This window comes from Pelophylax lessonae (genome assembly GCF_965119305.1).
Source record: "Pelophylax lessonae genome assembly, chromosome: 3".
Classification (NCBI taxonomy): Eukaryota; Metazoa; Chordata; class Amphibia; order Anura; family Ranidae; genus Pelophylax; species Pelophylax lessonae.
In genome coordinates, this window is record NC_138770.1 from 450,770,411 (window position 1) to 450,794,848 (window position 24,438).

At 43.5% G+C, this 24,438-nt stretch overlaps 1 protein-coding gene across 3 annotated transcripts in view; it reads right to left on the reverse strand.

The window, feature by feature from the left end:
* PHACTR2 (phosphatase and actin regulator 2) overlaps positions 1 to 24,438 on the reverse strand; it is a 327,486-nt gene that overhangs the window by 84,309 nt on the left and 218,739 nt on the right. For all 3 annotated transcript variants that reach the window (XM_082249936.1, XM_082249935.1, XM_082249937.1), the window contains exon 2: positions 22,144 to 22,311. In XM_082249936.1, coding sequence (XP_082106062.1) covers positions 22,144 to 22,311 — 168 coding nt within the window. The remainder of the gene's footprint in view (positions 1 to 22,143; positions 22,312 to 24,438) is intronic.

The window sequence follows — 24,438 nt, forward strand, 5'->3', positions numbered from 1 at the left end:
CATAGAAATCTGCTTGCTTTACACAATAAAGCTTTTTGATACATTAGACTTCATGATGTACATCCTTGAGCATCATTGGTGTCTGGGGCATGTATGATGCCCCATCATTGGTGTCTGGGGCTGGAATGGTGCCCCATCATTGGTGTCTGGGGCTGGAATGGTGCCCCATCATTGGTGTCTGGGGCAGGAATGGTGCCCCATCATTGGTGTCTGGGGCAGGAATGGTGCCCCATCATTGGTGTCTGGGGCAGGAATGGTGCCCCATCATTGGTGTCTGGGGCAGGAATGGTGCCCCATCATTGGTGTCTGGGGCAGGAATGGTGCCCCATCATTGGTGTCTGGGGCAGGAATGGTGCCCCATCATTGGTGTCTGGGGCAGGAATGGTGCCCCATCATTGGTATCTGTGGGTAGAAATGGTGCCCCATCATTGGTATCTGTGAGAGAAATAGTGCCCCATTATTGGTATCTGTGGGAGAAATAGTGCCCCATCATTGGTATCTGTGGGAGAAATGGTGCCCCATCATTGGTATCTGTGGGAGAAATGGTGCCCCATCATTGGTATCTGAGGGAGAAATAGTGCCCCATCATTGGTATCTGTGGGAGAAATGGTGCCCCATCATTGGTATCTGAGGGAGAAATAGTGCCCCATCATTGGTATCTGTGGGAGAAATAGTGCCCCGTCATTGGTATCTGTGGGAAGAATGGTGCTCCATCGTTAGTATTAATGGATGGCATGGTGCCCCAAGGGCCAGATAAAGGCAAGCAAATCTGACCCACGGGCTGCAGTTTGGAGACCACTGTTATAGAATGAAAGTAAGTGCTGGGACTCAAGCTTTCCTTTAAATGGTCCATTTGTATCCTTGTACCAATTCCAGTTCGAATACATAAGCTTAAGAAGACACTGCGGTTTGTTATTTTGTACTTTATCTGAACACAACCAACCTTGACTAATGAAAAGAAAAATAATAATAATACATGTTAATGCATACAAATGTAGTTGGCCGCCCAACCTATATAAACAGTAAAAGGGCAACATGGACAAAACTTTTCTGCACTTCAGGACTCCTTGGAACTGGAATTTAAGTTAAGTTATGGCTTAAGGTGCAATTTTCACCTATTACTTTCTCCGTTTAGTGTCAGATATTCGTGTAGTTTTCGTCTACAGCTTTAACAATCTATAACAACCCAATGTTTTTCTTTCTTTACACCTTTTCATGGGTGGACAATGTACCTTTATAGATGAGGAAATAAACGTGCACATGTAGCTTGAGGTGACATCAGAGGATGCCCAGTGCTGCTTAGCATATTCCAACAACTGTGCACCTTTAGTTAAAGTGGTGCTGGGTAAAAGAAAATAATGGGAAAATGATGGGAATGTTTTGGCTGATGGATCTTTCCCTGCCATGCCCAATATCTAGCTATAAAGGCTCTGTTTTCGCCAAGCAGGCATATTTTGTTGACACTGTACTGTTCCTTTTTACTTTTGGACGACAGCGTGAGACAAAATAACAATGGCCCTTAAAGATGTAAAGTTAGCAGGTGACTATGTGGCAGAGGCATTAGTAGATTTCATCATGCTCAGCCACTGCATTGCAGTCATTTGTGAAATCTAGAAGAGCACTATGGGTAAATCTAAACATTCCAGAACTCATTCCTTAGTCAACCTATCCAAATCTCTCTGGTAGTGGACTCACAGAGACAAGCAAACAGATCAACAAGCAATTATCTCACACTAGAACAAAGTTACATGAGATGCCATCCTAAAAGGGATGGGGATCCCACTTCCAGGAACAGGTGGCACAGGGATGGTGGGCATTCACCTTTTACTAAATTGAATGTCCTTGAACTAAGGGTCACATACAAGGCTTTACTAGCATTTTCCCTCCAGTTGGAAGGAATGAGAGTTTTTTTTATTATGCCTGGACAATGGTATACATTCATAATCAAGGGTGGACCAGGAGCCGTACTCTGATGAGGGAATTGGCTGATTTTAGAATAAAACCAATAGCATCTAACAGACTTGAGGGCAGTACTTATTCCAGCAACACATAATCAGCCTGCCGAAACACTGAGTTGGTCATTCCTGTAGAACAATGAACGGTCCGTTAGTTTTCAATCCGATGACTCTCTTGTGAAGAATTGTAAATGAATGCTGCAGGTTCTTGGCCTAGATCCAACAGCAGAGGGGGTAGATTTCCTTCCCCATCCATGAGTCAATTCCAAGGGAAGTTCCAATTGTTTGCCTCCTCCCCCGCTCCTCTTTAACAATTGGGAGGGGGGGGGGGAGGAGAGTGGGTACCTGGTGTTGACAGGTAACTGCTCCCACTTCCATTCGAAAGTGTTGCAGCAAACCAAGTTCGGCACCTCTTCTTCCCCTGCAGCCTTCTGGGACAACTCAGGTCCCAGAAAACTGAGACCAAGCACAGTGTAGCTCCCACATGCACAGTGGGAAGCTGGCTGTAAAGCCCTGATTAACATGAAATGGGAGTTGGATCCTCTGGTCATTCAGTTCCTGCAGTCCTGCGTCAAAATCAGACCACCAAGGAAACCATCCTTACCAAAAGGTGATACATCTGTGGTCGTAGAAGTTTTATCAAGGTCTTCTTTTTTCCTCATGAGGCATCTGCAATGTGGAATTTAACCTTGAAAATAGTGTTCCTGGTAGCCATCATCTTGCCAAATAGATTGTCAGAATAGTTGTTCTATTCGGACAGGTTACTTCTGAGACAGAACAAACAAATGGCCACTACCGTTGCCTAAAACTGGCCTTGTCTGAGACATTTTTTTTTTTCAACAGTAGCATCTGAGTTTCACTTCAATCAAGAAGTTGTCCTTCCTTCCTTTTTATCTAAACCAGGAAGTCCACATTCACTAAATGTAGGACTCTTCTTCATATTCTATCTGTCTTGCAACTTCATAAATACTGTTTATTGTACCCCAAATCCAGGGTCAACAACCTGTACACTTGCTTCCTAGCTAGTAAAGCTGATCACTAGGGATGAGCTCAGGCATGTTCAGATCCTAGTCCGAACCCATCTGAGCTATCCTGCTGGGAAGTGGTCACTGTGCACTGCCAATCATAAGTGGCGGAGACATTCTCCACCCCACACCCGCACATATACAATGCTTATAGTAGGCAATGTGCAGTGAAAGCTTCCTGGCAGGATAGCTCAGGTGGGTTTAGACTAAGATTGTAATACACATCTGAGCCCATACCTGCTAATTACAAAGAGACTACATTTTACAGAACCTCCCGGTACCAGAAGACCTAAAGGTGCATTTCACTAAAGGAAAGAAAAAGGAGGCGCAAACACCTAGTGCATTACCCGTGGTACTGTTAAAATAACTTAATAAAATGCTGAATGCATACTCACAAACATAAAGAATTAAAATCGTGTTGCAAATTCCCATCACCCATGTGTTGGACCATGTCCTGGAAATTGCGACCGCTAACGCGTTTCGGGAGTCAAGCTCCCTTCCTCAGAGCTCGACTCCCGATTTTAATTCTTCATGTTTGTGAGTATGCATTCAGCATTTTATTAAATTATTTTAACAGTACCACGGGTAATGCACTAGGTGTTTGCGCCTCCTTTTTCTTTCTTTTATGCATTCGCTTGGAGTTCCCTGCCTGAGGAGAGCAGCACGCCAGTCTCCCCCTTCGGAGTGAGCGCTTGGCTGATATATTTGTTTGGTGCATTTCACTAAGGCAGAAGCAACTTCTTGGGCAACATATTGTTGAGTTCCTCCAGATACTATCTGTAAGGCAACCACCTGGGCTTCACAGAATACATTTTATACCTCATTATAAAGTGGATCCCGCATGCTTAACAACAGTGGAGTTGGGCAAAGCCATAGTTTAGCACTGCAGACAAGTTACAATGGGCTGGATTCAAATCTTGCCATTTTGTTCTATTTAAAACCCCCAATAAACAAGATTTATAACGATTCAGTACAACTAGATATCTATACAGGAGCATTAGATTTCTCATTCACTGTCAATCATCGTCAATAAGAGGGTTCACAATCTACTGTGTGTGAAACGGTCAGTGTTACCCATGGTAGTCTGTTTCTCTCCATATTCTAGCACACAAAATAAACAAGAAAGAAAGACGCCAACTGTAAATGGTAGTGCACAATTCTTCAAGACACTTCAGCTCCTGGACTTACATTCTTATAAAGTAAATATTTTACAGCACTTTCAAATAGAAGAGTACAAACATTAACAATAAAAAATACAACTGAAGACGATATGAAATACAAGAATTCAAAATTCGGGAAGAGATTAGATATTTCTAAAAACATGAACATTGGAGAAGTGAATGAGCTGTATATAAGAGAAAATGGAGATTTGGGGTGTTTAGAGAATATGACATACTTTTGGTAAGGGGGATATTTCAAAGCCTTATTAAATGAGGAAAGCAAGGAGCAAAGTGATCATTCCTAAAGTAGAACTAATGGTGATGAAGGGTGAGTAGGGGAGGGTTATAATCCCTGCCGGGTTTTTTTATCACCATATGTGTCCCACTGGGAAGCTGTCACTTCACATTCTGTCCACTAACCAAAACAGGAAGTTGGAGGCAATCCATTCAAAGTGAGGGAATCCCTGGTTGTCACCAGGGTCACAAGAACTAACATTCTGGTGACAACCCAAGATTTGGGGTTTTCTTTTACTTTCACTTTCAGTGATAAAGAGGTTGTAAACTCTAACTTTTTTTTTTACAACCTGAAAGACAAACACATAATGAGCTAGTATGCATCGCATACTAGCTCATTATGAAATACTTACCTTACAACGAGCCCCCGCCGTGCCGCTCCCTCACCTATATGACGGGCGACATGTTCAGTCGCCCGTCTTCCGGGATCGCGGCATCCGGCCATCTGATTGGCCGGAGCCGCGGTGACGTCACTCCCGCGCACGTGCGCGGGAGCCGACGGTCACGGCACGGGACTTCGAAGGAACGGCACCAGCGGCCGTTCCTTCAGAGTGCATGCGCCAGTGACGTCACTGGCTGCATGTAAGGTAAATATCTCCTAAACGGTACATGTTTAGGAGATATTTACAGTACCTATAGGTAAGCCTTATTATAGGCTTACCTATAGGTAAAAGTTACAGAGGAGGGTTTACTTCCTCTTTAATGGTCACCAGGACAAATAGAGAGAGTAAATCTCCCTAACAAGGCAAGGACCGCTATAACAACTTGAAGAGTTCCAATCCCTCCCCAATTCCTCTCTACTCTATTCAAAAAAAAGAAAAAAAAAACAACCTTTGCTTTTAGTTACACTTAAAGTGCAATAACAAATCAGAATTCATTCTGTATGGGTCTAACTTTCACAAAAATGTATACTAATTGATTGTTATGGGATAGAAAAATTAGTTCCTTGCACTTTTTATTAAACAAGAAAGCTAGTATCTTAGAGCATGTTGCTCAAGCTAAAAAATAAGTCCACAGGGCTGCTGAACAAGTATTTACATTGATAAGACAAACCGTTCTGAACGGTTACTAAAAGGGAAACCTAAGGAGTGAAGCATGGCATAACATGTGGCATCCTAATCTTTTTGGCAGTCCAACCTGATTAAAAGCCTGTTTAAAAATGGCTCCCTGGCGTACATTTTTTCATTTATTTAAAAGCAAAAAATTCCACAGCTAAAGAAATGCAAAAAACTTTGTCCCAAGCTAATTTATGCCTCGTTTCCACTGAGCGGAACGGTTCGGGTCGGTACAGTTTGGAAGGGTTAGAATGGTCTGGTCTATTCAGGTGAGCGTTTCCACTGCAAGTCAGACCACCAGGGACCATGCGGGGTTTACACCAAATGAGGTGTTTGTTTTGCTCTTTCATTTGACGTGAGCATTGAAGTTTTCCTGTCCGCCAATCAGTGGAATCTATGGTGTGACGCCAGTAGCTCCGCCCTAACCGTACCGTACCATTTCCTATGGCCCTACATCTGAAGCAGGACCAGGAATGGTGCGGTTTGGTACGGTTGTATGGGCCACTTTAACAATGGAAACACTCAAATTAGCGTACCGTACCGAAATGACCCGAACCGATCCGCTCAGTGGAAACGAGGCATTAGTTGCCATGCAGAGGACAGAGCCATGTGGTGGAGACAATGTAACTTCTGCATACAAGCTTAGGAGTTACATCAACAGAGGCCATCCAATTGTTAATGAGAAACAATCAGGAACATATAAGAGGCAAGGGGAGATGGCGTCATCGTTGCAGATATCTGTGACTGGAGTCTAGACCAGTTCATCACCGGAGGAGGGCACAGTAAAGGGGAAAGTGTGCCATAATGGCAAAGTAGGCTACTCGTACTTGCCTACTGTGGTAAAAGCCCACTCCTACCCTGTGGAATTTAGTTCCGCTATAAATATAGGGCCACTAAAGATAATAATAAATAAAAAAGCCCCACTAGGATAAACACCTCAAAGACTACTAATAGCAGTATAAAAGCGTAATTTATTGGATATCAAAAGGATCTACAGAAACCACAGATCATGTGTGTCTGCTACCCCTGTAGTGGAAACCCTGACCCCAGCCACCCTCCTGCTGCAATCCATCCACCTGAACACCACTCCCAGACAGAAGGACCTACCCCCCACTCCAGCGTCCTGGAGTTTGCCCCGTCACCTAAACCCCCTCAATCCCAAACCTCCCCTCCTCCAGCAGATGACCCTTCAATATGCCACACATTCGAGGGGGGTTAAATTGCCCAATTAATTTCCTGACCAGGATGAAAAAGAGGGTATTGGACAGTCTATGGAAAAGAAAGTCCCATGCATGCATTTAAGACAGATCCCATAGTACCGTAGATCCTGTTCTACGCACTTAGAGAAGTGTAATGCCGATGTGCGGATGCCCTGCTGTATGCAGAGCACAGTAATAAGTGAAGGTGGGATGGAACAAAGTCCATGTCTATGGGGAGAAAGCAATGTAGCCACATCTAAATACTCCTTACTCCAGCCTCTATCTTCTCTGCTAGATCCAATCTGGGGAGGGTGCATCTCTCTGTAACCACAGGTGAATAGATCGGGTGTGAGGGACTAAGTAAACTATGGAGTAGTTCCATGACCTGCTCTATATGACTCAAATGTATGCATCGGGTCTCACCACTGCCTGTTGATGGGGGAATTAGGAGGGGAGGAGAAGACCCCTGTAACTGCCTACATGTTTCACCTCTCCTACTACAGTGGCCACACCCTGAAGAAGCCCCTGGTGGTGGGAGGGAAGAAACATGTAGGCAATTGCAGGTGTCTTCTCTTCCCCTCCATGGATTACACCATGGTGTGTGCCTCCCCAGCACCAACGCCAGTGACACTCACTAGGCATAAGGCCCCTTTCACACTAGTGAGACTTGTCCCATGATTTTGGACTGCAAAATCGCATGACAGGTCGTTTTCCATTATTTTCAATGAGCCCCATTCATATCAGTGCGTTTTGAAGTCGCACCGACTTCAAAGTAGTTCCTGCACTACTTTGCCACTATTTGATTGCGTTTTGAGCCATAGCCATAGCTTTCAAAATCGCGGCAAAGTCGCGTCAAAATTGCGCAGCAAAATCGCGGTAAAATCGCGTCGCTTAAGTGTGAAAGGGGCCTAAGGAATAAATGAGATATTGGCAGCGCGTCACCAATAATAATTTATTCTGGCACGTGTAAAAGTTTTTCCTGCTAAACTCTGCTGTTCCTGGACGCACTGGGAGTGTGTTTTTTTTTTCTGCCTCTAAAAGGCTCTGCCACTGAATACTGCTAAAAGCCTATGTGTGCACACAGGTTAACATGCAGGGGAGTTTAGAGGCAAGAAAAAAAAAAACCTAGACGCACCTAGAAGAAGCTGCAAAAACTTTCAACATGCATGAGGTCTAAGACAAGGGTGTTACTGGCAGAATCACCAGGTGAAAGAAAAAAAAAAAAAAAACAGCCTAAAAACCTAATGCAGACACCACATCTAAGGACTTGTAAGCTGCAATATATTATATTGTTGTTTTTTTTTTGGGGGGGGGGGGGTTTAATGTGGCTTTAACCACTTGCCGACTGCTCACAGTAATCCTACTGCGGCAGTGCATCGCTGGACTCCTAGTGATTTCGGCGGCGCGTGCGCGCCGCCAGAGGTACGCTCCCGCTGTGTTTAGACACAGCGGTGTTGGGCCAGAGGAGGAGAGGCAGCGATTGTCACATCCCATCCCCGATCATCAGGGAAACTGTGAGAAGATCCGCCTGCTTATGTAAACAAAGCAGGTGGATCTTCTCAGTGACAGACAGAAGATCACAGGATTCAGCATAAGTGAACCTGCGATCTCTATCTCTTTCACATTACCCCCCTCCCCCACACAGGTCAGTAAGCATGAGGCATACATTTAACCTATTGATCACCCATAGGGTTAACCCCTTCCCTGCCAGTGTCATTATTACAGTAACAGTGCATATTTATAGCACTGATTACTGTAGTAATTTCACTGGTCCCCCCAAAAAAGTGTCAAAAATGTCAGTTAGGGGTCCGATCTGTCCGCCGCAATGTCGAAGTCCCGCTAAAAATCGCAGATCGCTGCCATTACTAGTAAAAAAAAAATAAAATCTTTCCCGTAGTTAGTAAACACGATAACTTTTGCGCAAACCAATCAAAATACACTTATTGCGATTTTTTTTACCAAAAATATGTAGCAGAAAACAAATTGGCCTAAAATGTTAAAAAATTTTGATTTTTACATTTTTTTGGGGGGAATGTTATATAGCAGAATATTAAAAATATTGTTTTTATTTTTTCAAAATTGTCGCTCTTTTTGTTTATAGCGCAAAAAAAAGAAAATTGCACAGGTGATCAAATACCACCAAAAGAAAGCTCTATTTGTGGGGAAAAAATAGGACATTAATTTTGTTTGGGTACAGCATCACACGAGCGCACAATTGTCCGTTAAATGAACGCAGTGCCGAAGCGCAAAATAGGGCCTGTTACAGTACACATGTGCTGACAATGAACATAGTGAACAGGCGAAGGCATTGTGAGGAGATGGATAAGCTTCTCCATCTGCGCCGCTGTCACTGACCAATCACAAGCTGGGGTCAGGGAGGTGGCCTTAGCGTAAATCTCATTTAAAGTTTTACACATTTTTATCTTTTTATGATCCTGAACCCCTGTATGTTACAATTTTTCACTGTTTTTTGTTTGGAAGTGGCGTAAAACACCATTTACTGTTGGTTAAATTGATGTTTTCTACTCACCTCCTCCTATTTTCCATGCTTGCATAGAGGAGTACCAGTCATACCCTCACCTCAAGTGTGCTCACCTATGCATTTCACACCCCACACAACTGCTGTATTAGAAAATGAAAGGTAAGTGGGGTTTTCTGTACAAGTTATCTGACTGCATATCGATTTGTGCAACTTCAGCTGGCTGCAAATGCAGTAAATAGAAGTTAGCTTGCCAACCTAACTCTGCTCTCTGGTTGTGTAAGGGCTTGTTCATACCAGATGCGCTGGGGCTACGATGGCTGCTAATTTTCAGTGCAGCCCCAGCGCATAGAGAAAGCAAAGTGCCTAGTTTACAATGGTGTTAGTTCAGTTGTTTTTAGTGTGCTCTCCTTTTTTTTGCCAAGCGATTCTCAAATTAGCTACAATTCCTGAAACGCAGTGTTCCAGACCTTATCACTGTGTGGCCTATCCAGCGCTGGCTAGGTTTCAGAAAGTGAAACAAATGTAGAAAATTTTAAATAAAAATTATCACTGGCAGGCAGGGGTCTCTTAATTGAAAATACACTTTAAAGAGGAGTTCCGGCCTATTTTGCAACTTTAGTGATTCCTGGAGTGCTCGCTATGCTGATCAACAATTGGGCATTTCAATTTTTTTTGGGGGTCCCTTACCTTTTTTTTCAGAGCATTTTTGATTGCACTTCCTCCTTCTCCCCCCTCTGTGGCCACGGCCACCAACATCACTTCCGCCTTTGCATTGCATCCTGGGAGCTATTTGTCATCACTCCCAGGAGGCTGGAATCAGGAAGAACTCCCAGAACACTCCCTGGAATCAGGAAGAAAGACACAGCAGATCTACTGCGGCTTTGGATGCCCAAACCCAAGATGGCCACGCCCAGACAAGTGTTTTTAAAAGTAAGATTTTGACTAAAATCCAATACTGTACACCTTGTAAGTATGAGATAGCGGTTCTGTAAAGGGCGATGGAATAGTATTATAGGGGTATTTTTAGTTAAAAAAGGTATTTGAGGCTTTAAAGTGGAGTTCCACCCTAAAATTACTCTTCTGTTCATCTTCTTGTGCCAGGTCACCTTAAAAAGAAATGGATAATCGCATTTTTTTTTTTTTTACTTACCTTGGATTAGAAGATAATATACTTACCTTACTTCCTCTTCCTCCCCTCAGCGGCCACGGCGAGTCGTCACTTCCTGGCTTGCAATGATTCCTGGGAGCTGAACGTCATCGCTCCCAGGAATCAATGCGCCTGCACCGGCCCCGACGTCAGTTCCGCTTCAGGCGCGTCATACCTTACTAAACAGCTTCTGGGCATGCCCAGAAGCTGTGCAGGGATGACGCTGCAGCCCCGGAAGTGACGGCGGGGCTGGCGCAGTGCATCATGGGACGGAAGAGGACGCAGAAGAGGATCGCGCTGGCTTCAGCTGCCCACACCTGAGATGGCAGCGCTGGAGAATACATTTTCAAGGTAAGTATTTCTTCTAAAAGGTAAGTGCAACCCGGGACAGTACAGAGGCTATCCATTGTGGAATGTACTAGACCTGACTGTCCCGGGGGTATTTTTATGTCATTTTTTTTTTTTTTTAGGTGGAACTCCGCTTTAAGTTTTGTTCCCGGGACATTTTTATACTGTATCTAAACAGATGATAAAAGAACTCTCCACCATACTGAACTGATGATCTTTTTCTCTGATGATCTCTTTATCTGACCTTGGATATAATCTTACATCTTAATTAATGAGTATGTCAACTCATTTTGGATACAGTTAGAACCTCAGTTTTAGTGCAGAAAACTTCAATCACTTCCTATTTCAAGGTTATTGAGATAGCGAGTGAGGGACAATTTCTTTCATAGGGACACAGCAAGCATTATACTTTAGTAGACTTGCCTTCTATTTAACACTGTTACTTATCGGAAGTAGAAAGAAAGCTCCCCAACAAGGACACAGACAACTTTAAAATCCAAGAGCCGTTCTAATCCTTACCAGCCTATCCAGAAGAAAGAAAATGGCTTAAGTTTCATTTTCAAGCATATCCAAACCTGAGAACAAAATCTAAATGGATTGCAAGTTACCTTTCCCTAGATGTGGTGGCTGAATTAGTTTTTTGTCACACTTGTTTCTTCTTTATTTTTAACCAGTGATCCTGCCAGCAGCACACTTCCTGTTCTAAGGGTGACAACTATTCTGTACCTAGGAAGAGCTGCATTATCACCTTAGGAAAAAAGATGGGTTATACTTACTGATAACTCCTTTTCTAATAGTCTTCCAGGACAGCCCATGAGACCTTAGGCTCCTCCCCCAGGGACAGGAAACACATTCCAAAATTCAAATAAAAGGCGGTGCCTTAGTCCTCACCTTCAGTATTTCATGAGAACCGTAGGACACCCTGTAAAACATATACCTAGATATATATATACACATATCATTTATACATAATACCAGATAAATCGGGTGGGAATCCGGCTGTCCTGGAAGACTATTAGAAAAGGAGTTATCAGTAAGTATAACCCATCTTTTCTCAAAGTCGTCTTCCAGGACAGCCCATGAGACGATAAGCAAGAAACTTACCAGTCTAGGGAGGGACCACTGCCTGGAGCACCTTTCGACCGAACGCCTGTTCCTGAGAAGATAGGAGGTCCAGGCGATAATGTCTAACAAAGGTCGAAAAGTTAGACCAGGTAGCTGCCTTACAGATTTGTTCTGGAGAGGCACCGGCCCTTTCAGCCCAAGACGTGGACAGTGCTCTAGTAGAGTGTGCAGTAATGAAAGGTGGAGTCACCTTTTTCACCATATAGGCTTCTGTGATAGCCTGTTTGATCCATCTAGCTAAGGTTGCCTTAGAAGCTTTTTCCCCTTTATGGGGGCCGGAAAATTGTAAAAACAAAGTATCATTCTTCCTGAAGGTTTTAGTCACCTCCAGGTATCTCAGAAGGGCTCTTCTGACATCCAAACAACTAAATTCTCTTTCTTTATTGTTGTTTGGGAAATTGCAAAAGGAAGGAAGGACTATGTCCTGAGTCCTATGAAAAGAAGAGACCCTCTTGGGCAAAAATCCTGGATCTGTTTTTAGCACAATCCTGTCGTCAAAAATCATAAGAAAAGGTTCTCTGATAGAGAGAGCCTGTAATTCGCTAACTCTTCTAGCCGAAGTAATAGCTACTAAAAATAAAGTTTTTAGGGTGAGCATTTTTACTGACAGGTCTACCAAGGGTTCAAACGGACTGGTAACCAAAGCCTGGAGTACCAGGGATAGATCCCAAGCTGGACACGTTTTAATCCTGGTTGGCTTTGTCCTGGCAATTGCTCTGAAAAAGGCATTCACATTAGGGTCTTCTCTAAGGGAGAACCGAAGGAAGACACTAAGGGCGGCAGCCTGTACCTTTAAGGTCCCTAGGGAGAGACCTTTGTCTATGCCTTCTTGAAAAAAATTTAAGATAGTTGGAATATCTGGGGAAAATCTCTGATTCTCCACCATCCAAAAATGAAATTTCTTCCAACTTTTTGCATATATTTTCCTAGTGACCGGTTTTCGACAGCTGGTCAATGTTTGGATGACTCTGTCTGAGAACCCCTGAGAACCTAGAATTTGTTCCTCAGATACCAGGCCGACAGGTTTAGGGTCCTGAGAAATGGATGGACCACCGGACCTTGAGTTAAGAGATCTAGTCTCCAAGGGAAGGTCATTGGAGGTAGTGCAGCCAATGCCTGAAGGCGTGCCAACCATGGCCTCTTGGGCCAGTATGGGGTTATCAGGATCATCTCTATATCTACTAGGATTATGGAAAATAATTTTTCTATTTTCCTGTTTGCCTAGGAGGCAAACAGATCCACTACCGGTAGGCCCCGAGGGGTTGTGACTTTGAAAAACACCTCTTGGTTGAGGAACCAATTGTCCTGGTTCATCTGGTGGTGGTGCAGATATGTCTGTGATACCTGGATGGTCCAGCTTCGCCTTATTGATAGGTGAAGAGAGGATTTCCACCCCCAAAGGGTCCTTTTCAACTTGGTGGGAACCTTTACTTTCTGTTCTAAGGAACTTGACTATCCATCCCAATTCTGTAGGAAGAACATTTGGAGTGGACGTAGTTGGAACCCTGCCCAGGGGACCGCTGGGAAACAGGAGGTCATCAAGCACATCCTTCTTGTGACGTCCCTCAGAGAGACCCAGATTCTTTCTGGATGTAGAAGACAGAACTCCAGCCTGTGTCCTTGGCCTACTAGGTCTAGAATAAAAGGGCTGGAAGAAATCCTCTTCCATAGTGGGAGGAAGGCCCCTAAACTTCCTCCCACCCTGGGAAGGGAGTCATTGGGGCTTGTCGGGGCGTTGAGGAGGGTTAAACAGAATGTTGCCCTTCCCTTTTCCTTTATGCCCGGTCCAATGTTTTTTGAAATTTTGCTGGGTTTCAAAAGACTTCTGCTGTTTACCCCTGCCACGAGCATTCCTCTGAGCATAGGGGAATTTCTTCTTTTCTGGGAATCCCTTCTTTTTATCCGCTGTACGCTCCAGGGCTTCTGTTAGGCCTGGGCCAAAAAGGTGGTCTCCTGTGAAGGGAAGACCACAAAGGCGAGATTTAGAAGTAACATCACCTGACCATGTCTTGAGCCATAGGCTTCTTCTGGCCGTATTAGCCAAAGCTGAGGTCCTTGCTGCCATTCTTACAGCTTCAGCTGAAGAATCCGCCAGGAATCCAATTCCCTGAAACAAGAGCGGAAATGATTTATTAATCTGTTCCCTCGATGTTCCAGCAGACAAGTGTGTTTGGATTTGAGATAGCCAGAGCTCCAGGTGTCTGGCTATGCAGGTGGATGCCAGGGCTGGCTTTAAGCTCATAATGGAGGCTTCCCAGACCCTACGCAAAGAGATATCAGTTCTCTTATCCATAGGGTCTTTTAGAGCTCCTGAATCCTCAAATGCCAAGTCAGTGCCTTTGGAGATTCTGGAAAGGGAGGCATCCAGCTTAGGGATTTTGTTCCAAGGCTGATCCCCACTGTTGTCAAATGGATACCTTCTTTTCAAAGTCTTTGGAAAAAAAGGCTTTTTATCAGGAGAATTCCACTCCTGTTTAATCATATCCAATAGGGAGCTATGCACAGGGAACACTCTAGCATGCTTTTTATGACAAGCGTACATCAAGTCATGCTTAGAGAGATGCACTTCTTCCTCCTCAATTTCTAGAGTTGTATAAACTGCCTTTAGTAGGTTATCTACATCCTCCAAGCTCAATTTAAAGTTGGAGCTATTATGGGAATCCTTGTCTATGGGTTCCTCCCCTGATCCTGATCCTTCTTGCTCCCCACCGGAGGAGTGGGAAGAAGAAACTTCCTCCAAACCCACTGGGATATTCAAAGATGGGGCCTGGGCCAATGGAGCCTGAGCTGGGGTGGAAGGCTGGACTGGTGCCTGCATCTTTTCAACGAGAGTTTTGAATGAACTAATGGTACTTTTTAGTTCATCTCTCACTGAGGTCAGCATTTTCTGGGTAGAGACTGCAGGGTCGTCTCTGACCAGTTTAGCTATACATGCCCGGCACACTGCTTTGTTCCAAGAGGAACTCAATTTCTCTCCGCATACAGCACACTTCTTTTTGGGGGGCTGAGGTGGGTTATTGTCCTGAGCCTTGGCCTGGAAGATAAAAGACAAGAGAATTATAATCAGGGAAACTTGTCCTCCTCCCACCTCCCGCTTATCCCCCATTTGTGATTTTAGAAAAGAGGGAGCGGTGCTGCTTAACCCCTGCCCCTAACGATAGAAAAGAGAGGGGGGAAGGGGAACGGAGTTCCTAACAGGTATCTGCAAATAGGGTGTACATTTCCCCTTGCTTACCTGAGAGGTGCCGATGCCAGAGCCGACTTCCACCGCCTGTGCGGTTACTGTCGTGTCCATCGCTCTGTATGGTGATCCCAGCACTGCTGTTTCCACCTAACATCGGTCGCCCATATGTACTCACTGTTCGCGCCTTCGGAAACTGGAACGAGGGTTTCCGGCGCCCGCGGATGCCGTCACTGCGCCGGAAGTGACACTGTCGCTTCCCGTGAGGCCAGAGTGGATACGCTGAGTTCCGCCCCCTCCGTTTTTGGCGCCAACTTCAAAATTTCTTCCGAAGTTAGCGGTTCCGGGTACACAGGACTCTGCTCCAAGGAACCGGCCGACCAACGGAGTGGACTCCCCAACGTTCCACCAGACAGCATCCGTAGTCCTGCCGAGAGGCTAGAAGAACAGGAGACAGCGGTCAGCCCCTATTGCGGCACTAAGGGGGTACCGCTATGGGCTGAGGAGATGCATCTTTCCAAGTCTTTCCAAGGACAGTCCAGGAGACCGGGAGCTTCAGTTCCAGGAACATGTTACCCCCTGTCCGGAGGAAACACTAAATACTGAAGGTGAGGACTAAGGCACCGCCTTTTATTTGAATTTTGGAATGTGTTTCCTGTCCCTGGGGGAGGAGCCTAAGGTCTCATGGGCTGTCCTGGAAGACGACTTTGAGAAAAGTGTGTTAGGACTATACCCTCTCCATAACATAGATGGGGATTGTTTTGTAGCCAAAGGAGACACTTTAGCTAAGGAATCAAATGGACATACATAACAAATTGCTTTTCACTTCTAGTTACATAGTCAGGCTGAAGTCCATCTAGTTAAATATTCAGCCAACCACGAGGGAGCAAATAGGAGAAAGAGAAATTGACATCAACTTTAGGTTGCCTGTAAACATTTTTTTCTCTAACCTGAGAATGTACAGTGTTTCTCATTTTTAATTGCTGGCTAGATCCTCAACACCCTTAGTCTAGCTGCCAAGTTTTGAAGGATATTTTAAATCTATATCAGTCTTACCTGAACCTCTAATCAAGATTTGACCCAACAAGTAATCTATTGAGGGGTAACACTATACTTGCATCATGTATTTTTATAAACATTATATACACTCACCATCTATTTTATTAGGAACACCTGTTCAATTGCTTGGTTACACAAATTGCTAATCAGCCAATCACATGGCAGCAACTCCATGCACTTAGGCATCTAGACGTGGTGAAGATGGCTCGCTGAAGTTTAAACCAAGCATCAGAATGGGGAAGAATGGGTAATTATGGCTTTGGCTGATCTACTGGGATTTTCACAACCATCTCTAGGGTTTCCAGAGAATGGTCCAAAAAAGAGAATTTTTCCAGTGAGCAGCAATTGTGTGGAGGGAAATGCCTTGTTGATGTCAGAGGAGAATGGCCAGACTGGTTTGCGATAATGGAAAGGCAACAGTAACTTAAATAACCACTCTTTACAACCAAGGTATGCAGTATACCATCTCTGAACAGGCAACAAATTGAACCTTGAAGCAGATGGGGTACAGCAGCAGAAGACCAAACTGGGTGCCGCTCCTGTCAGCTAAGAACAGGAAACCGAGGCTACAATGCACACAAGCTCACCAAAATTGGACAACAGAAGTTTGGAAAAATGTTGCCCTTGTCTGGCAAGTCTCGATTTCAGCGGCAACATTCAGATGGTAGGGTCAGAGTTTGAAAAAAACCACATGAAAGCATGGATCCATCCTGCCTTGTATCAACGGTTCAGGTGGTGGTGGAGTAATGGTGTAGGAGATATTTTCTTTTGGCCCCTTAGTACCATCTGAGCATTGTTTAAATGCCGCAGCCTACCTGAGTATTGTTGCTGACCATGTCCATCCCTTTATGACTACAGTATACCCATCTTCTGATAGCTCCTTCCAGCAGGATAATGCATCATGGCATGAAGCTCAAATCATCCCAAACTGGTTTCTTAAGCATGACAATGAGTTCACTTGTACTCCATTGGCCTTCAATATATATATATACACAAAATCTCAATCCAATAAAGCACCTTTGGGATGTGGTGGAATGGGAGATTCACATAATGGATGTGCAGCTTACAAATCTGCAGCAACTGCGTGATGCTATCATGTCAATGTGGACCAAAATCTCTGAGGAAATTTTTCCAACACCTTGCTAAATCTATGCCACGAAGAACTAAGCCAGTTCTGAAGGCAAAAGGGGATCAAAGGCCAGTGAGTGTATATCTCAAGAATTAGTTACTTTTGCAAATGAAGGTTCAAGTAGAAGGGTGTTAAGCACTTGCCGACCAGCCGCCGCCTATATATGGCGGCAGGTTCCCGCGAATTGCCGTACCTGTACGGCGGTTCCCAGGAGCGATCCTGGGGGCGTACGTGCGCGCCTACTCATCAGCGGGGAAGCCAATCCACGGGGCCAGTGGCTGCAATTGCCGCCGGGCACCCGCGATCGCTCCCCGTAAAGAGAGAACTGCGGTCTGCTGCTGTAAGCACAGCAGACTGTTGTTCTCTCAGGAATCAATGCAGAGCTCCTGTGTTCCTCAGATTTAGAATTACAGGTCTCTGCGCTGATTTCACAAATCCCCCCCACAGTTAGAAAACACCCCCTAGGCTCACATTTAACCCACTGATCGCCCCTGGGTTAACCCCTTCCCTGCCAGTCTCATTATTACAGTAACAGTGCATAATATTTAGCACTGATTACTGTAGTAATGTCACTGGTCCCCCCAAAAGTGTCAAAAATGTCAGTTAGGGGTCCGATCTGTCCACCACAAAGTCGCAGTCCCGCAAAACCCCCCCCCCCAAAAAAAAAAAAAGTCGCTGATCGCCGCCATTACTAGTGAAAAAAAAAAAAAAAAAAAAAAATTGACATAAGTCTTTCTTCTAGTTTGTAGATGCGATAACGTTTGCACAAACCAATCAAAATACGCTTATTGTGATTTTTTTTTTTTTTTACAAAAAATATATAGCAGAATACAAATTGGCCTGAAATGAAAAAATTTGAGGGAATATAGCACAAAGTGAAAAATATTGTGCTTTTTCCAGAATTGTCGCATTTTTTTTTTGTTTATAGCTCAGAAAATAAAAATCGCAGAGGTGATCAAATACCACCAAAAGAAAGCTCTATTTGTGGGGAAAAAAGGAAGTCAATTTTATTAGGGAACAGCGTCGCACAACCGCGCAATTGTCAGTTAAACTAACACAGTGCTGAATTGCAAAAAATGGCCTGGTCATTAACGAGGGAAAATCTTCCGATCCAGAAGTGGTTAAGAAGGGAAAAACAAAAATAAGTCATTTACATGGGAGATTGAAACACATACGCATCTCTTCTCTGTGCCAGCTTTTCTAATTTTCACACTATGTTACCATCGGTTTATAGCTGAACTCTGATCTGAGCACTGCAATTTATTCTGCATACTGACAATGTAAACTCATAATGGCCTGGGATTAGCTGGGCAGTACAGAATTACTGGAAATGGCCTGTACTGGGCAAATGGAACAAGATCTGTACTTTAACCCAAGCAGACCATTATTTAGTTAACTCATTACCAGAAAGTATAGATGTGTTACAGAATATGCCTATGCAATAACTCACTTATGTATACACACACACACACATTCATTCACTTGTTTAGGAGATTTTGCTGTAAAACGTAGCACAGCTTATAACCGAAATGAAAACATGCATTCTTTATTTACCTTATGTTTCTACAATGTATGTATATCTAACTGTATGGTACTTTGGTAAATGCAGTAGCTCTTCTCAATTTCACACTTCCTGGCATTTTCTAGCACAGCATTTTATTTTTATGTTCTCACCTGCTTTTATTATTACAACGAATTGTACATATTTTAATGATACAAGGCTTGCTAGAAACAATGCGTGTATTGGACTTTAAGTCATCTATGCCCCTCCCTTATCAGTTCCCCTTTAGTTGATAATTTACCTCCATTGCCAGCGGTTTTATAGGCCAGTGGGAGCATTTACCTTGGTGGATTACAGGGTGAACCCAACCTACTGTATGTCTGCAATAGAAATGCCATTGCCTTCTACCAAAGTTAGTGTCCGAGCTGAAAAAGTAAGATCTAATGCAAAAAAAAAAAAAAAAACACTGCATAGTATATCATGGCATCCAGGTGCTTGAGTGCTCACCAACTCCTTATGACCACGCACACACAGGTTGGTCACAGGAGTGCTCATGCAAGACTATTTTACCAACTTATCTGCCACGCATGCTGGCATTTGGCTCTCCATAGAAAACCCCCTTTTTATGCTGCCTCCCAGAAGTTGCAGAAATAGATCTAGGAAGACTACTGAAAAGGACCCTTTGGCAGGTAAAAGAGGCTAGAGAAGGCAATACAATATAAGATCTTCATGGATAGGATAGTTACAAAAAGAGTGAACTGACAGTATGCAAGGCCAAGAAGTGAGTTAAGTAGACTTACATAAGCACTATATTATGAGCCTGCATGGGTGGTCATAAGGAGCTGGTGAGCACAGCTTTATATGGATCTGACATTCAGTTGCAAGTCTGAGCTGCTGTTAATAGACCGTGTTTTTGATGTGAAGGAGAAGCAAAGAGCATAACTAAAGCAGAAAAGTGAAGTTTCCAGTACAAAACATTGCCTTTAATCTAACCGAGTGTTTAAAGCTGAACTCCATGAATTACCTGCATTGCATACTTATATTGGTTTGGGTTAGCACTATGGAAGTATGCATATCTTATACCTGATGAGCCACTGCGGAAGCTGAAAATCACTTTAGTTGGCCCTACTACAATGATAGCCACAATCTTCTTGGCTCCGATCATGATCCTTTGCCAGCGGCTTACCCTCTGATCGCTGATCAGAGATGCATGCTCAGTCTGTACTGCTGCTATTCATGGAATGCCTTGTATTTTTTGCGGTGAAGGCTCCGATTGGACAAGAAGAGGTGGTGATGCCACAATCCTCACCTTGTCCCATCAGAAAACACCTTGTACAAGGCATTCCATGAATGGGGCAATGCCAAGTGAGTGAGCCCCTCTGGTCAGTGTGCATAGGGTAAGCTGATTGTACATAGTCCAAGCAGGACCCAACAGATTGTGGCCATCACTGTCATTTTCAGCTTCCTCAGTGGCCACTCATGTATGAGACATGCATATTTACATTGTGCCAAGATGGACCAAGTAAGCATGCAATATTGATTTTAGCTGTTAGAATTTTAGAATCCAGCTTTAAAGGGTAACTCCACTTTTGTGGGGAAAAAAATAATATATATATACAGATTAATGCACGACACCAAAGAACACGTGATTTGCTGTATCCAGGATGGGAAATATAAGTGACATGGGAATTCAAAATAATTAGACATTAGGTGTCAAGAATTTATGTTCTGTAAACACCCCTTTGCTCTGGCAAGACAACAGATTACAAGGTAGTGTACATGTCCTGGACTGGGCAAGTGATGCATGAGATTTTCAAGTGCTGAAACGCATTGGGGGATATTTAGTGCCTAATCTGGTGCAGATTTGAATATAAACCAATCAGCTTCCAGGTTTTATTGTCAAAGCTAAAAAGGTAACTCCAGTTTTGTGGGGGGAAAAAAAAAATTTAGCGTATACAACTGCGACACAAGTCATATTGTAATTGAATGTTAACAAAAATGACTTTCCTTTTTAATCTGCAGCTGTTGTAATTTTCTGAAAATGCCATGCAAAATGGCTACCTGGAGGTGTTCTGTACACAGAATGTATACTGACCACACCCCAGAAACATCAATTCCTGCTTGTGTGATTGGCTCACCAATTTTCCCAGAAGTCTGCACTAAGATAAAAGTCAGATTTCTGGCATCCCCTGCAACAGAAATGTCATTTTTGGTGAGATACTCCCAATAGGAACACATCTAAAGGGATGCAGGCCCAGCAGCTTTTCTCATTAAGGCTCTGCAGCTACCACAGGTGATAGATAATTATGAAACCACTCCCATTTGACCCACTCAGCACAGAGGAACAAACAATGATTTCTTCAGAACAACAAAAAGGTAGGAATCTGAAACAAAGTTTGTTAAAATCCCTTCAACGTACAGAGATCACCCAGAGGGGAATGTTTTTTTCTCAACAAAAGTGGAAGAAACAAATGTAAACTTCAATTTGAGAATAATGGTTGTGGCTGAGGCCACATATAGATTCTTTGCCAAGGTTTTTATAAAACCTGAACCTGAGTGTGCAGTAAAAAAGGATCACGCACACGGGCTCTTCATTTATACTGTCATTTTATGTCAGGCTCCACATGCCCACAATGGGATGGAATACAAATATTACTGATCGTGGAACCCTGGGAGGAATGAGCTTTTAAGGCTCGGTTCACACTGATGCGATGCGAGAAGGCTGCGAATTCGCAGCCTGTTCCCGCATCGCATACGCACCCCCGGCAGTTCACACTGCCATATGCGATCCGCTGGGGGTGTCAATGTAATCTTAACGACACCCCCAGTTTGATCGCATATCGCAGTGCGATCGTGCAGTTCACACAGGATCGGATCGCACAAGTGTGAACCGCTGTGCGATCCGATCCTGATGCGGCAGCAAAAATGCCTCCTGTGCGTGTTTGCTGCGGGTGCGATGCGAATTTAGCCATACAAACTGTATGGCTAAACTCGCACCGCACAGCTGATCGCATGTCATGTCGGAGCAGTGCGCTCCGACATGACATACGAACCCCGCACACGCAGTAGTGTGAACCGGGGCTCAGTTACACTGGCAAGAACGATTCTTGTTGCGTGGAGCAAATCCTTCAATGTAAGTGTGAACATATATTCTAAATGTACTGGGTTAAATAAACACTATGACCAACAGAAACTCAAATCCATTTCACTGCGGTAAACAGAAAGCGGGATCGGAATATGAACAATGTATTTTTAGTGTCCAATGCCTGCCATCTCTTCCTTTCATATTGAACAAACACCCTTTCTGCAATGTTCAAAAGTTAAAAAATGTTTCTATTTATGCAACAAACTAACTGCCAGCAATCTGGAAGGTAGCAGAAATAAAATTAGTAAACATTTAGATATATACTTTGGATGTATTTATCCAAACATTAATGTCTAGCTGTTATACCAAAGTGAATGTTTATCTTTATGTGGACCCACCTGCTGATGTCTCTCGGAATTTCTCACTGGCCTTCTTCTTTCTCCATTTCCAGGGTTTGAAGATCTTGCCTATAGAGGAAAGCCTTCCTTTCCTCTTCAAGGGAGGGGATTGATTGCCTGAGTTTGGTGCATCACAGTTTGCAATGGAAGCTTTGTCCAACCCATCAACTGTTGAAGAAAAAAAACAGTTAATTGAATAGAATTTAATTTTTCATCCTTTCATTATATACTTATGAAATGAAATTACTAGAGGTCTAAAGCAATCTGCATGGAACATTCTCTACTTTTTAGTGACTGTTCTGACAACTTTTGCTTCTAATATTACACTGCTAAACCTTTAGGCTACGTTCACATGTGGGAGTAGCGGATCACGGGCAGAATCACCGCAATTCTGCCCGCGATCCGGAAATCATTGCAAATCGCGGGACGCCTGTGCGTTGCCCGTGATTTGCAATGGCACCCCAAACGCTGTGCAATGTTGCCGCGATTTCCGCCTGCTGAATCGCGGTAACATCACGCAAATAAAATCGCGGGACGCATGACGCCCAAAATAGGTGCAAGAGCTTCTTTGGGGAGTCATGCATCCCGCGATTTTGTTTGCGCAATGTTACCGTGATTCGGCAGGCGGAAATCGCGACAACATCGCACAGCGTTTGGGGTGCCATTGCAAATCACGGGCAACGCACAGGCGTCCCGCGATTTGCAATGATTTCCGGATCGCGGGCAGAATCGCGGTGATTCTGCCCGTGATCCGCTACGCCCACATTGTGAACATAACCTAACTCTTAACCCTTTCATCTTCTTTGCTGAGGTCTGGTAAATATACAATTAGGCCTCATGCACACTGGACCTTCTCAAAACCTCAGTAGAAAGCTGTAGCTGTAGAGGGCGTTTTTCAGCTTTTTTGCAGTAGCGTTTTTCAGCATTTTTTAGATTTTTTTTTTTAGAAAAACTATGCTCCCACAGAAACTTAAGGCTCATAAATGTTGATAAATGCTGAATAGCCGTGTTTTTTGGTGTTTTTCAGCGTTTTATCTGAGTTAGAGCATTTTTACAGCTGAAAAACGCCTCTTAAAACTCGCTAGTTATGGGGGGTTTTCCAGCCAGAAAATGCCCCTGCCAAGAACTGCAGATAACAGCCTATGTGTGCATGGACCAGAGTTGTATAAAGTACTCGAAACCCATACTTGAGTAAAAGTACAAGTGCTCGATCAAAAAGTGACTTGAGTAGAAGTGGAAGTGCTCCATCAAAAAGTGACTTGAGTAGAAGTACTAAAGTATTCAACATTTTTTTGTACTTAAGTATTGCAAGTAGTTTTTTTAAACATTTTGCTACTCAAGTACTGAAAGTAAAAGTACAAGTACTGTGTTATGTAGTTATTAAAGAAAGAAGTCAAAAGTTTGAACATCATATTGTTTTTATTATTTCAAATGCAGCTTTTATTTGTACATACAGTAGCTTTTATTTTCGTATGCGCTGATAATACACATGTTTTGAGCTTCATGAAACCTGCCATCTACTGTTCTGGCAGTGGTAATTTTTATAATTGTAACGAGTAACTATGCAGCACAAAATAAAAATATCGGAGTAGAAGTATTGAAATCATCGAAAAAATGTAGTGAAGTAAAAGTGGAAGTAGGAGAAAAAAATTCTACTCTAGGAAAGTACAGATACCGCCTTTCTCTACTTAAGTACAGTAGTGAAGTAGTTCTACTTAGTTACTATACATCTCTGGCATGGACACATAGGATAACATGGTGGGGAGTTTACTGGCTGCAGAAAAAAAACTTCTGACGCCAAATACAGCAGCTGTAAAAACATCCAGTGTGCACGAGGCCTAAGGCTAGATTCATACCTATGCAGGTAACACCTTAATCCACCATACTGAAAATTCAATAGTGCGTCAAGGTGCTACTAATTTTCAATGGCACCCCCCATACATGTGTTGCAATGTACCAAAACATATGGTAACACACTACCTGTGCTGTGGTGTGCTGCATTGCTATGAACTGTACATGTCCATTCCAGTACGTTGGTAGGCAATGTAATTAAATAGAAAGCACTAACACAACATGTCATGCATTCATTTAATGCAACTCAATGGATCAAACAGGAGTCCAGCCTTATGCCTCGTACACACGTTCAGATAATCGGACAACTTATCGTTCGCATTTTGTTGCATGATACTAATATCGAATTCAACAATGCGTACTTAGCGTATTATTTTTTTTCGTATGATTCTGGAAAAGCTTCCTGGTTGCGTAGCTACGTATCAGATGGTGCAAAACAAAAAC